This window comes from Acartia tonsa, chromosome 8 (assembly GCF_053477335.1).
Source record: "Acartia tonsa isolate MP-2025a chromosome 8, ASM5347733v1, whole genome shotgun sequence".
Taxonomy (NCBI): Eukaryota; Metazoa; Arthropoda; class Copepoda; order Calanoida; family Acartiidae; genus Acartia; species Acartia tonsa.
This window is the reverse complement of record NC_137267.1, coordinates 6,373,759-6,389,388: the sequence shown is the minus strand read 5'-3', so window position 1 is coordinate 6,389,388 and position 15,630 is coordinate 6,373,759. Positions and strand designations below refer to the sequence as shown.

Below are 15,630 nucleotides of genomic sequence, written 5' to 3'. Positions count from 1 at the left end.
TTGCCTGTGCTTTTGTATGTCTTTGTTTCGGAAGCATTTACATGCCTAATATTTAATGAATAAAAAATCTACGTCATTTGAAACATTAGGATATGAATATCATAAAAACGTTTTCACATACAAAAGTTTTAATATCATAAAAGTAATTAATTCATAAAATAATCTTAATTATATTCATATCCTATTATACAAAGAAGTCTGAAGCTTAAGATCTCAATAACTGCTGAACAGATTGGGTTCTCTGTTTTAGTAAAGCCTCACATAGGTTTGGTGATGGTTTTAGGCTATTTTTAGAGACATTCTCTGTCCCTTTCAATACAACGTCCCTAGATGCTAGAGGCATAGCCGCTAGTACATAAAAAATTTTATATTTAAATTTACATTAATTGATACACTTTTTATAAAATTTTAAGCTTGAAAGCTTCATGAATGTATTAATTTTGATTTAATCAAATTAATTAAAACAAGCACTAAAAGCACTAAAGCTATAAAATATTAATAAAATCATAAGCTAGCTATTGTTGCGCTAATTACTTACATGTTTCGTTCATATATGTTATCATTAGCTACTTTTATACATTAATTAAACATGGAATTATTCAATTCAGCCTAAATGCATTCTTTTTAATCATTACTTCGTAGGAATATAAAAATGTACAGTCAAAAATTTTGTACAGTTATATATGTTGTGTTTAAATTTACAGATGATTTTCTAATAATAATTTTAACAAAAGTTTGAATATATAAGAAAAAAATGTTTGTTATAGTCATTTAAAAAAAATAATTTTGATCAATATCATTTTTGATTATTATAAATTTTTATAAATTATTTAATTTTTGTCCATACCTAATAAATTTTAGAGCATAGTGCTCCGGAGGCCTTTGTCAGAGAAATAAAGTTTACATGTACTCTTTCAGTGTGTGTGTGTGTGTGTGTGTTAGTCTGTGTAGGCCTGTTTGTGTGTGTGTGTGTGCTATTCTGTGTAGGCCTGTTTGTGTGTGTGTTATATTGGGCCTGGGGCCTCTTGTCTGCTAAATATGTAACGGTCTAGGCCTCATCATTTCCCCGACAACCATGTAGTCACAAATTGCGCAATTTTTGGCCGGTTTTCTCAGGCTGTTACAAAGCAACACTATCACAATAAGATTAAGACTTATATTGTACTGTAACACTTATCTAACTGTAGGTTATTATGAATGGGCAAAGATATTGCGCAATTTCACGTTGAAAATTGAACATGTGGATGTTATTGTTTTGTAAAAGTACTTAAAAATCAATTGATAAGCTTTTTTTATTTTTTAACAAAATTTCGTTGTGCAAATTTGATTGCAAACCCTTTATCCAAATGTTTTACCAACTAGTTTTGCCAGTTTCAGGCCAAGGCAATCTCTAAATCGACTTGCATAATCGATGGCTGTTATTTCAAATTTAAAATCCAACCTGATATTCTGTTTGGAAGCAGGCGAAGTTCTTCGAATATTTCGTTCTGTTTCATCACTTCGAGATCTTGCAAGTCTAAAATGGACAATTATAATTATAATTATAATCACAGAATGTTAAGAGCCTTCAAAATACCTTTAAAAACAACATTTCACATCAGCCGTAAATTGCAATTTTTATCAATTATTTATCACTTAAACAATATTATACTTTATTTTACTAGAAGATTAAATGGAAATATAAATCCAAAAAAGAAGATATATTTTCAAAAATATGCTGAAATATCAATTTAAAGTGATAATATATGCAAAATTGGAAAAATATGCACTTTTTAAAGAAGAAAGGGTACACAAATTTTGAAATTCCATCATTTTTACATTAATATTGATTTCTTATTGTGTACATGTCCATTATTATCTCAGTAACGGCATATTAAGATTTACCTTAGTTGAGCCAAACCGGCGATGCCATCCTCTTCCGCCTTAATTTCACTCGCCACATCACACAACAGTCCCAAAGTACCCTTACGCGGTGTCCGCAGCAAATCAGACCGTCCGCCATCCTCCACGCCATCGTAACCAGTTTCAATGTCTTGTAAATGGCGGGAAAGCGGAGAGTCGACGCTGGTGTGGCGCACCACAATTTTCCCGCGCTTCTGGTGTTGTTGTAAATTTTCGGTTGCAAAGTGGATCAGCTGATTGGCCAGGTACAGGTCACGTGATAGGCTCTCCTCTTTCTCTTCTAGATAAAAGGATAAATTGATAGATTGTTACAGATAGGTAGATAAAATTATGTATGATTAAAAGATGAATAAGAACATTGATGCATGTAATACCTTTCAAAATGAATTTTCCTGTTGTTTCATCCAAGGGTTGATGAGCGCCATCTTGTTTTTGTAAATCAGCTGACGGTCGTCTTGACAGCTGTTTCTGAATACCCTCATATAGCAAATGTAGCCCATTCTCGTCGCCACCGCCGTCAATTTGCTCTTTCTTGTTGGTTATACCCTGTTGTTCTGCTTTAATGTGGACAGCATGGCACTCTTGTGACTCTTTAGCTGACTTGTGACTTACAAGCTCGAGATCAGATGGTTCAGCAATGTCGTCCTTAAGGAAAAGAAATTTAATTTAAATCATCATAAATCAAACATTTTATTGTTCAATGTTTTACTACAATTGCTACCTTTGTGAACTTTAGAGCTGAAAATATACTCCAGAATAAAAAATGGTTAAACCCCCAACAAATAGAATCCTATATGTTTAAATAGCGTCTACGCCCCTAGAGGCCCCAAGGGGCACTTTAAGGAATAGGATTGAGGAATACCTTTAATTCTAGTTTTTAAAAGATTTTTTTTGGGGGGTGGGTTATCGGGAGTGTTGGGCATTTTTTATATGGGTGACTTTTTTGGGAGGGTCGAGACACCCTCCACAAAAATAATGATACACCTTACTATGACTTTTTTTAAGCTTCCCTGTAAATGAGAACCATATCGGTCCATCGATTAGCGAGATCCTTTGTCACAGACCAAGAAAATGCTTACTATTTACTTTATATAATAGGATACCAAAGTGCTTTGTCTACATCAAGGTCATGTAAATAAGTAGCCTACCTCAAGATTATGTATAGAAGGATCACTGAAGCCCAGTGCTACAGGTTGATGGACAGGTAATCCCAGTGCTACAGGTTGATGTTCAGGTAATCGTTCACCAGATAAAAATTTTTGGTCCACACATCGAATTTTTGATGGTTTTCCTAAAAATTGAAATGTGTGTTTATTCTCAGGGATCTAAAGTGATAAGACAAAGACCGATAAATTGATGTATATCCCCAATGATGTTACACAAAATTACCCCTTCTCTAGATTAAAAATAGTTGTTAATACGTTTGAACATTCAACTTAGTGGGTCAACCAATCAAAATTCACTAAAGTCACCAAAGTTGTTATGCCAACGAATAAGAAAACGTTATTTTGGGTAGCTACCGTGTCTCCCTCTCTCTGGTTTATTCTTAAAGAAGTAAAAAATGAAAACAGGGAAATATAACTGAAGATAAAGAAGTTTTCAGAGTGGGGGATGCAAAGTTGTAAAGGACACATTTTTGGCGGTAATTTAGAAACTAATATTTACCTATCACAGATTGATGAGAATTATTTTCTGCCTCGACTTTGCACTGCCACATTTTCTTGGGCTGCACCATGACCACGCCATCGCTGGAAACAGGTGGCTGCACCATTACCACACCCCCGCCGGACACCACGGGGGTAAATGCTGTGTTGCTGGTGGTGGCAAACCCTCCGGGGGCTGACGGCGACACAATGAGCCCGCTGTGGGTTGTGCGATCGTCGTTAGGGGTCTCGTGTTTGGTGGTTGTGTTGGCCTCTATGCTTTCTGTTCCAACTGAAACAAAACAAAGATGACAATATCCATAAGTAGCAAAATAGAAAAAATGAATTATGTCCAAATATGCAATAATTAATAGAAATCACGGAACCTTTCAGAATAAAAAAAAATAGAGTAGCCTCTCAACTAAATATAAAGAAATATCATAATTTTCTCCATATATACAGCTGGGTGGACAAATAAACAAAAAAAATGTTAAGGGAGAATAATTATTTGTCGCATCGTATTTTAGTCAGCTTTCCGCGGATAATAAAATTAAAAGACTGTAACTAGTTTTGTTAGCTCTTTTTTGGTTAAAATTGTCTCTAATATGATGCTATACATGATTTTTCAGTATATATTTTTTTCAAATTCTTAACGATTAATAACAACAACCCATCCATAACCTACAGACGGAATTAATCTAATTAAAATCAATTTTCCAGAACGGCCTCGAAACCGATTAATTTCCGCTGGATTAGAACCGGTTCTCAGCCATATGCAGCATCGTATTACAGATAGTTAAGTTTTCCACAAATATTAAAATAAAAACTAAAAATTAATAACAGTTTTGCTAGACCCTAGGGGCCCAAAGTTTTATTTTAATGATTTTTCATTTTAATATCCCCGGAAAGCTGTCTTTAAAACGATGAGATAAATAACTATTATACATATTTTAAAATTAGTACTTTTTCACATATAAACCTAGTAATAAGATTATTTATTTTAATTAAATTTTCAAAGAATCTAATTTCTTTAAAATCGTTTCATTTGAAGAACTACATAGAACTCAGAAATAAAGTTATAAGCAAAAATTGTATTATTCCAAAGGCACTTCAAGATTTTATGCCCTTGAAGCGTAAAATCCCCTATAAAACCTTAATCTTGTTGCGTAATAAAATTAAAAAAAATTTCTATGGAAATTCGTTTATTTCAGCTAATTAAAATTATATAAATTTTTTTGTTTAAAATCCCAGTTGGGCCTAGAGCATTGTGATTACATACAATTTCTATTCTCTATGTCGACTATAAGACGTTTTCTCGTATTCATTCGAATCTGGTTGATAGGAACCGGTTCTCATCCATACAAAAAAAAACTATGTCTAGCATCGTATTATATCCAGCTTTCTACGAATATAGAAATGTACAATCATAAGATTAAAACCAGTTTTTTTTAGCCCGTGCCTTCGGCAACTCGGGGCTAAAAACTAGTTTTAATCTCATAATTGTACATTCTATATCCGCGGAAAGCCGTTTATAATACGATGAAAGAAATAACTAATATTGATTGTACTATTCCATTTCGTATCCGACACATTTCCCATGTTCGATTCCCACTGTTTAGATTCCCACAAATCAGATTCCATTTCTAAACTTTAAAATTATTATCAAGTTATATATAAAGTACCTACAATAAATGTATAGGTGTAGATATATAATTCAGCTAACTACCTTATTCGTCCGCTTGCAAATTACTTTCTACTGTTTTTTAGGGACATGGCTCTGTTTTTATTTTATTTACTTTTTGCTGATATTCAATGACACAATTAAAAGTCGAACCAATGTCCACGGGTTAAGAAAATACTGCTATCTAACCCTTTCCACCTCCATTGTTTTACTCTAATGTACCTACTATGGACAGCTACCAAAATTTTCCTATTTTCTCAATATGTTCTATTCAGATTTTGTACTTTTATTATACAGTGTAATATTTTTAAAAATAAATTGGAAATTTCTATTAGTTCTTAATTATTGAATATATTTTAAATATTCTTTAACAATAGACAGAAATAACAAGATATCTGAGAGTTTTTCTGTCTTTTTTTTACTATTGGATCTTGCTAAAATGCAGGTTTCCATAGGTCCTAGGTCCTAGAAAGGTTTATAACTATTTTTGAAAAGGAAACCACCACCCTTAGATTGATAGACGTAGGAGCTAGTATAATTATAAAGGAAAAATTGGATTTAAAAAGCGATGCGTAAGAATTAACAAATCAATTCGTTAAAATATCTATAACTATTAATGACCAATATAAGCAATAAATCTATCTGTTAATTTCCAAAATATAAGTACTAAATAAACCCAAACTCATTTGGAATTTCCCAATCAAATTTTCCGAGAAACCTAATTCGTGGATTTTTTCATATTTTATAAAATTATGGTTTAGAAATTGTATATGTTTATAAATATTTATAATTAGAATTATGTAAAATAAAAATAACGAGAGGGAAAAAAAATCATATATTATGTTTTTTAGAGGGTCAAAACCGTAATCATAGATTATATTTTTGCTTCTATAAAAATGGATTCAACCTCCTAACTGATGTTACAGGATAATTTAAACACCTATTCTCAGAAGTGAAATATTACGAAAATGTAATACTTAATTTTGTCATATTTTAAGCGATAATGTATGAATTATAACATAAAATACAATAGACACGAACTATACAATTATTGAAATGAAAAGAACAGCCAAAAAATTAGTTTTAGGTCAAATGGCGTGAAAAATAAAACATAACATTTGATGAATGATCATTTGTATTATATTGTAGCTTATAATGTATTATGTATGATTCATAGTAAAAACCAAAAAATTATGTATTGTATATATAGACAATTTAGAGGGAGAGAGATAGAGAGAGAGAGAAAGAGAGAGAAAGAGCAAGATAAAAAAAAATAGAAATGATTCATAGGAAAAAAATATTCATCATTTTATCTCTTATTTTTGTTATACTCTTTTACAGTGATCTAAAGGGAAAAGACAATGGCTGATTTGATTAATTGAAGTACATTTTCAATGATGATACACAAATTTACACTTTCTGTAGATTAAAATTTTGCTTGAAACGTTTAGACATTTAACTTAATGAAATAAACAATCAAAACCCAATAAAAGTCCCCATAGTTATTAATCCAACCAATAATAAATGGTTGTTATAAAACTTTGGGGACAGCCCATAGTTCCCTCCCTCTCTGACGCTTTTTTTATTTTACATTAATTCTAAATTCTTCATATTTTACCTGATATGTTATCATCTTCAGAACTCCTATCCCCCTTCTTCTCTTCTGTCTTTACTCCGCTGCTGCCAATCAAAGGTGTACTTGTTAAATTACCACCCGACGCACTGTGTCCACTTGTACTGCCACTAATCGGGGTACAAGTTAGGCTTGCATGTGTACTGTTCAAGCTGCTGCCCGCTGGCGGGGTCCCAATTAAATGCTTTATGTCCAACGGGGTTCGTGACCGAATATTTAACAGCGGGGTGCTTGACCGATTGGTGCTCGGCGTTATCGGCCGGTTGCTTGGTGTAAGCGAACGGCTGTAACCGGATGTCGGCGTGCCCGAACGGTTTAACGGGGTTGCTGACCGGGATCGGTCAATTTTCGGCGATTTTAGAACAGCACTGGCGTCTAGTGCTGACGGTGAATCGAAGCCTCGTAGCCCGCTGACGCTTGCCGTGTTGACAAACGCCGTTTGGCTGCTGGTCGTGAAATCCAACGGCAGCATGGGCATAGAGGCACACGGCCGCAGCAGCGTAGCTGCTCCAGATTGGTCCATATTCTGGCGCAGCAGGCTGCTGCCAGAATCGTGGCGGCCCAATGATGAGGCGGCGGATTCGTGGCGACCGCGGGATGAAGAGGCGGACTCGTGACGGCCTCTGGAGGACAGGGAGGAGTGGTCAAGTCGGCTAGAGGAATCTACAGATATTCCAAGGCCCGAGTCATCCTGAAATTTTAGAAATGTTCATACTTTGGTCAATTATTATTGGATATAATGATTTATAAAAAAGAGTGTTTCTATTAATAAGTGGCAAAATGGTTTTACTATCTTCAGATGAAATATCTCCCCCCGAGCTAAGCTTCTAAAAATAATGTTATCGGAAATTTTCCCAGATTTTTGTATAAAAAATCTGTTACTCACTCTATCAAGTCTATAAATACATCAGATTTTTTCTCCTACTCATTTTTCTATAAATATATATTTTTTTATTTAAAAGATATTTAAAAACAGTGGCGTGCACTTTGATTTAACATATGGGTGTGAAACCATTAGGGGGTGAAAAAAAGTTGAAGGCAGGCCTTCCAAATTTTAATTTTAATGAAGGTTTCAATACCCCCCCTCTAAGTATAAGAAGTAAAAAATCAGTTTTGATCATAAGTTGCACAGAAATAATAAACTACACCGTAAAATAAAACAGTAAACTGTAATACTTAAATTGTCCAATATTCAGTAAATTAGATAAACATAAATAAGTAACTTCGTCAATAAGAGCATATAAAAGAAATAGGTCAAATTATATTCTCTGTAACTAATTTTGTTGTTAAGAGAAAAAAAATATTTGAGAGCAATTTTCAGAAACTTTTTCCCTTTAATTATACATAATAATATAATTTCAAATAAGTTTATTTCTATTTTTGGATAGTTAGACTTTTCTAAAGTATTTGATATATTATTTGACATCTAGTAGATATCTAAGTTCATATTTAAATACTTGTGAGTAGGTAATTAATTCAATCTTTCTATCTATTATCTAACTTTCTTACTATTCTTTTTCTATATATCTTTAATTGTTTACCTGTTGGCTGATGATATGCCTGGTCTCCTCCTTGCCCAGAGCTGTACCAGTCTGTACAGGTGTCCTGTGATGCAGGTTACTGTAAGGGTCAAGAACACCCATAACCAACCCCTTTCTATCTATCTCCATACCTTTTAAATTATCTATCTATCTATAATATTGTACCTGTGGGCTGATAATTTGCCTTGCCTCCTCCTTGCCCAGAGCTGTACCAGTCTGCACAGGTGTCCTGTGATGCAGGCTACTGTAAGGGTCCAGAACACCCATACCCAGCCCTTTGTCACCAGAATAAAGGCTCTGAAATGGAATAATGTTTTTAAAAATTCACTGTTCTGATAAAATGAATTAAAAACAGTTTAAGACAGTATTATGTTATAAAAGTACAAAAACAATTTCTTCCAAATTTTCCATATTATATTAGGTATATATTTATATTTTATATACGAACATACCCTAGATATGTATTAGCTCTGCTATAACAAAGATATAAATAAGCAAAATAACTCCTACTCTTGCCTATATGATGACTCATGATACTATCTAAATAAAATGTATATGGTTTTTCCCATTACTAAAAGAGGATTTATAAAGGGGGAGGTCGGTTGTGCTAATATTCCGTAAAAGTGTGAGTTTTAAGGCTTAAAAACAGTAGTAGAACGATAATATTTACTAAACATAAATATATAAAATTTTTGTCTATGCTTTTATTTATTAATGTATGCATATATTAAGTGAATAATATCCTTCTAATACTGTTTTTAAGCCTTAAAACTCACACTTTTACATAATTTTATTACAACCTAACCCCCCCCCCCACCCTTTATAAAAGTCCTGACCAAATATTTTAACTGTGTATTTTCATAATATTTCTAACCTGCTGGGCATGGAGCAACAATAGCTGTTGGTGATAGGCCTGCAAAGCAGTCAGCGAAGCCGTTGGCAACTGCGGAGCAGCCATCGCGGCTGCCGCAGCAGCTGACTGCTGCTGATGGTGATGATAAGCAGCCGCCGAATGCAACAGAAATGGATAGTAACTTGAGAAGGGTGACCAGAAAGGTGAAGCAGCCGCTGGTTGACTTTGTGCGGCAGCTGCAGCCGACGGCTGATATGAGGCTGCTGCAGCCGCTGCTATTGGGCTGAAAGCACTGGTGCCAGCTGAGCCAACCGTCGGTTGGCTTGTTCCACTGCTACCAGCTGAAGAGCTGCCAGCAGCGTTGCCAAGAGCTGCAGAGGTCAGGTAACGGCCTAAAAAAAAGATATTGCAGCACATATATTTTTTTATACAAATTGCCATTCATGAAATAAAGATTTTCTGTAAAAATATAACAAACCGAAATTATTTGACTTCTTTGATAGACCTAGTTTTGTAAATTGTAAATTATTTGAAAATTGAGTAAAACAATTAAGAAATGCCCCTTTACTTCATTTGTTTTCCCATTTTTCACATACCCACCCCCTCAAAGTATCATTCTTTGTGGGTACAGGGTTAAAGGGAAACCTAAATTGCTTGATAAAATAGTTTTTTTTCTACTTATAGGTTTTTTTTTAGCAATGTTTGGAATTTTTTTGCTTAACATTTAGCCTTTGTTCATAGTTTTTTATTGCTGCGTTACTTTAATAAATCCTAGATTTACTTTTCCCTGACGTCTGTATGTCAGACATTGAATTAATTTCTTTTAGCATGCAATTTCAACATTTCCCTACTAAATATCTATCTGTCTATCTATCTATCTAACTGAAAGTCTGTATGGTTTTAATGATTTTTAGACAATTAGAGGCTTCGTCCCTAGCATCTAAAAAAAGCTGAAATGCCCTAAGAACCATCACAGGATTTATGTAAAATTTACTTAAAATAGAGAACTTAATCAGTTCAAGATTTATTGAGATCTTAAGCTTCAGACAAATAAAAACCTTACTACTTTATATAGGATATTTATTGGCTTAAATATTGTTGCGCTATTTTTGGATATAAATATTCTCTGTTAGTTGAAGGTAGTTAAAACTCATATTTAGGTTCGTGCTTTAAATATATATGATTTAATTAAATAAAAAAGTAATAAATTATTTCATTTTTAAATGTAAATGTAATCCATTTGAATATTGAAAGTACCTTTCAAAAGCTTTAAATTAGTTTTGTATAGGACGAAATGAAAAAGAGAACCCTTGTTTCCTAATCTTGCTTTTTACAACAAAAAAAAGTATGGGGGGGGGGGGGGAATTATGTCTTTCCCAAAAAGGGTTCTCAAATTTGACCATGTTGTGGTTCATAAACATGACTTTAATGTGGAATATTTGAAAAAAATAACGGCTTCTTAAAAGTCAGGTTCAATCTTAAATCCCTTGCTTATGTACTGAGCAATTGAGCATAATACTTTATGTTTTAAAATGTGTGGTCTGGTATCTCCATTAAAACATAGCAAACATTGTGGATCCTCTGGGCTACTACAACTACATGTATCATTATATTTGTAAATTATCTATGATTATCTTCACTTAAAACTACTAGCTATGTCATGTCTCTCTACTTATTTTATTGTTTATTTTCAATTTGTCAAGCATATATCATTATTTTAACAGGAAGGTAGGGAAGGGGACATGGATTCTAAAATGAACATATAAGCCTTTTTCTGACTTATATTTAGAGGGCAAAATATGGAAAATAGAAGGGCAAGTGTGCTATAATTAATCTACACCCCTTTTTCCATCCATATTTTCAGGGAAATGACAGTGGTGCATAAATTAATTTACAAATTTTTCTACATTTATATTTGACAAGTAACTTATGACAGTTATGTTTCATTAATAATAACATTTCTAGTATGGCTTTGAAACTGATCAAGTTCTGCTGGATTAGAACCGGTTCTCAGCCATAATAGAAAATCATGTATAGCACGAATATTAAAATAAAAATCATAGAACCAAAATACTATTTTAGTATATTTTACTATCCCTTCGATTCTTGACATATATCATTATTAAGTAAAATATTTGATTGTATTTATTTATTTTGGTATATTTTCAAGTAAAATATTGCAAATCAAAATACAAAATTATTGAATATTAGCAGTTTTTTTTTGTTATTAGAAAAGTTATTTATCGCATCGTATGAGAGACAGCTTTCCGCGGATATTAAAATGATAGAAACCATTTTGGTTGGCTGTTTTTGTACAAAACTGGTATTATTTGTACGATTTTATGTTAATATTCGCGGAAAATTGTCTGCAATACGATGTCATACATGACTTTTCAGTATGGCTGGGAACCGGTTCTAATCCGGCGGATATTAATAAGTTTCGAAGCCATACTTGAAAAACGTTGTACCTAGTTCATAGATTTTATGGGGAGGATCCATTTTAAGCCCTATCTCAATGGTTTATGCAAAATTTATATTTTTTTACTTTGCAGTGCCTTTTTATGGATATAGTCACACTTGTTTGAATGCATTTTAATATCAAGTAGCAAAAATTTAATAAAAACAATCAATTATACAAATGCAAACATTATTTTTTTCATTCAAAAACAACATTTCAAATCATATTTATCATTTGTTATCAATTTTTTTATCAGAATTTGATGTTTTAATTTTTAAAAATTGATAAGAATAAAAAACAAGTTTACAAGGATAATAACATCCATTGCTAACCATTGCTTTTAGTATAAGAATATCAACTTACCATAATCTTGTATAGGTATCGATGGAGGAGGTAGCGTGGCCCCAGTATGGAGTAGGGGGGAGGTGAGGGGAGCAGCAGTGCCCGCCGTCGGTGAGTGGGGATGCGGCGCCGAGAGCAGGGGAAAGGGCCAGGAGGGGATGGGTACAGCCGGGGCGGGGTGGTCCTTGACCTGTTGCAGCTGACCGCTGACTGTAGCTGTTACAGCAGCCGTTTCCTTGTGCCGTTGGCGTGCAACGGCTATGCCTACTGGTATACCTTAATTTTAAAAGAAGAATAAATAACTTAATAATTATTACGTAATTTAACTAACACATAAAATTCAACTTAATATTTTGACAGAGACACGTTCTTAATTTAATTTTATATCCAAGGATCTAAAGGGATAAGACAATAGTCGAAAAATTGATGTACATCCTCATTAATGATACAAAAAAATTACCCCTTGAGGACTATTGTAATGTCCAATTTCTCTCTGGTTTTTACCTGTTTTAGTGATACAAGGATCTGCGATGGATGTTGAAGGAACGGACACAGAAAGGGCTACTCCTACACCCCCTTCAGAACCTTGTAACAAATAAAAGGATTGATAATACATAGATAAATCTATAATACAAAGTAGAATAATGTCTGTCTGTCCGTCAGTCTGTCCGTCTGTCTGTTCCTTAAGATCTCGGTAACCACTGAACCGATTGGATTCTACTCTTCAGGGAATATACCTACTGGTCCTGTGGGGGTTTTAGGTTATTTTCTTAAGGGTTGGACACCACCCCCCCCCCGCTAGTAAATATATAAGTAGAAAGAAAGAATTTAATTGGAAAGATATATTAATATGTAGCGGGACAAAGTGTCTGGGAAACCAGCCATGCGACGTCATAAAAATGAGGGAGATGAAAGAAGAAGTTGGAAAGAAAAATCCAAAAATAAGATGAATAATCCCTCATTTTTATGACGTCACATGGCTGATTTTTTATACACTTTGTCCCGCTATATAAATATTTAATTTGAAAGATAGTATAGATAGCTAAACTGTAGTTGAAATAAATTAAGATAGATTGATAAGAAAACAATATATGGATAGATAGATAAAAAAAGAAAATGAATAATGATAAATGCTAGATACATGATTGGATATAGATAGATTAACACACTAAAGACAAATAAAAATTGTACCTGTAAATAAATGACCACCAGAAGTTGGGCTACAGGTAGCTGGCAAAAAACTACAGGATGTTACAACAGGATTTCCAATCAGCGGGGATGATCTAAAAAATATTAAACCTTATCTATTTTTTTTTAAAAAAAGGACAAACTTTGCACAGTACTAGATTTTATGGAATATTTAGTAAATATAAATTTTAAAGTCAAATTTTTAAATATGGAAAATTATTATTTTATTAACATTTTCAGTATGGCATAGAAACCGTTTAAAATCTGCTGGATTAGTACCGGTTCTAAGGCATACTAAAATATAATTTTTTGCTTCGTATTTCAGACCATTTTCCATGAAAATTAAAATAAATTTGTTGGCACCGAGGTGCGGACAAAACTGGTTTTAATCTTATAATTTTTAATTTGATAATCCGCAGAAAGCTGTCTTTAATACGATGCGATAAATAACTATAACATATTCATTTCTGGCTTTAGTTTCTATTGAAAATCACGTCATACAATACAAATGACCAATCATAGGCCAGTATACGGTGGAATTGGTCAATGTAAAATAATGTATACTGGCCTATCATTGGTTATTTGTATTGTATGACGTAATTTTTTATTAGGCACTATTAGCTGCTTTATTCTAAAAAAATGTTACCTTGAAAGACTTGTTGGTGGCTGCATGGTTGGCAATAGCGGCGAACCACGTTGGCCAACGGATACTGGCGGCGGCGGCGGTAGAAGCGGTGAGCTTGTAAGCGCCGGGGCGGCCGCTGATAGTGACGTCGGCGGGAATTGATCCCGTCCCGGCGACAGTAGATACGGAGAAGTTGGTGTTGGCACAACAACAACACCAGGTGAACCGCGCGGCGGTATCGGCGATTGAGCGCCCCAGGAGAAGGTGGCGGGAGCCGAGAGCGGGCCGGATGAGTGGAGGGAACCGCTGCCGCCGCCGGATAGGCCGGCTGGCGAGGCGAGGATGGAGATGGGCGAGCTGAGACTTGTGCTCATGGTGCCGCCGTTCCCGGTTGGCTGTGACCCGAGGTTGGGGTGACCGCCAGATTTCTTGCGCTTGCGAACTCGCATTCTAAAAACAAAATGCTGTAAAATAAAACAATAAAACTTATGTAACCTAATAATGTGAACAAAAGTAACAAAACTTTATGAATTATTAAAATAGTAAAATAAACATACATGTCACTTCTAGTGTCCTTTTAAACATTAACATCACATACAAATATAGTTCTAAACTGAATATATAACATGTTGTGATTCGAATGTATATCTTGGACTTTGGAACAGTGTTTGACGTGGATACTTTAAACTAGTGACGTTATTCTTATGAAAATAACAAATTTGTTTCAGGACTGTACAGACAAAATGGCTAGAAATTTATATTTAGAATTTTCTACTAGTTACCATGTTTTTCATTTAAAATTTCTATCTATTTCTTGCATATATAATTTCTTTGTTTCATTCCTAATTCAATTTCTAGCTATCTACCTTTTTAAAAGCGAAGCTTTTCTATAATTAGGGTCAGTCCGTCCGTACGTCCGTAACGGATAGCTTTTTTCGTTAATTTAGGCATGTTAGAATTGTCCTATCGATTTCAAATTTGCATGGTGATTCCTTTAATAGTTAGGTACGATTCAGAAAGCGTAGCAACTCTATAATCATCACCAAAATGTCCGTACGTCCATTTTAAACATGTCGATTTTTTTACTTTTTAAAAGCGAAGCTTTTCTATAATTAGGGTCGGTCCGTCCGTCCGTACGTCCGTCCGTCCGTCCGTCCGTCCGTAACGGATAGCTTTTTTCGTTAATTTAGACATGTTAGAATTGTCCTATCGATTTCAAATTTTGCATGCTGATTCCTTTAGTAGTTAGGTACGATTTAGAAAGCGTAGCAACTCTATAATCATTACCAAAATGTCCGTACGTCCATTTTAAACATGTTGATTTTTTTTACTTTTTTAAATAGCTTTTTTCGTTAATTTAGGCATGTTAGAATTGTCCTATCGATTTCAAATTTTGCATGGTGATTCCTGTAATAGTTAGGTACGAGTTAGAAAGCGTAGCAACTCTATAATCATTACCAGAATGTCCGTACGTCCATTTTAAACATGTTGATTTTTTTTCATTTTTAACAACAAATTTGTAAGTGACCTATTTATCCGATTAGTCTGATTTTTGGTATACTGATTTCTGGGACAACAAAGTACAATAATATAAGCGAAGCAACTCTATAATCAAGTCCTAAAAATGTAAGTATGTCCATAATCATTATCCTGTATCAAGCAGTTTTTCAACAAATTTACTTACAATTTTGCTTTGACTCTTATACATTCGCATTCTGATTATTCAGTTCTGACATTATACAAGTGTTAATGTCCGTTTGTCCT

The 15,630-nt window shown here is 33.9% G+C and overlaps 1 protein-coding gene across 2 annotated transcripts in view; it reads right to left on the bottom strand.

Annotated features, from left to right (window-relative positions):
- The window catches only part of LOC145325878 (uncharacterized), a 112,343-nt gene that overhangs the window by 58,592 nt on the left and 38,121 nt on the right, over positions 1–15,630 (bottom strand). The window contains exons 4-15 of one of the 2 annotated variants that reach the window (XM_080168855.1): positions 13,888–14,316; positions 13,245–13,336; positions 12,558–12,638; positions 12,075–12,329; positions 9,275–9,645; positions 8,566–8,697; positions 6,845–7,550; positions 3,568–3,837; positions 3,051–3,193; positions 2,277–2,547; positions 1,885–2,182; positions 1,442–1,516 (exon numbers count right to left, since the gene is read on the bottom strand). In XM_080168855.1, coding sequence (XP_080024981.1) covers positions 1,442–1,516; positions 1,885–2,182; positions 2,277–2,547; positions 3,051–3,193; positions 3,568–3,837; positions 6,845–7,550; positions 8,566–8,697; positions 9,275–9,645; positions 12,075–12,329; positions 12,558–12,638; positions 13,245–13,336; positions 13,888–14,316 — 3,123 coding nt within the window. Of the gene's footprint in view, positions 1–1,441; positions 1,517–1,884; positions 2,183–2,276; positions 2,548–3,050; positions 3,194–3,567; positions 3,838–6,844; positions 7,551–8,400; positions 8,528–8,565; positions 8,698–9,274; positions 9,646–12,074; positions 12,330–12,557; positions 12,639–13,244; positions 13,337–13,887; positions 14,317–15,630 lie in introns of those variants that run through there. The other variant, XM_080168856.1, reaches the window with a different exon arrangement.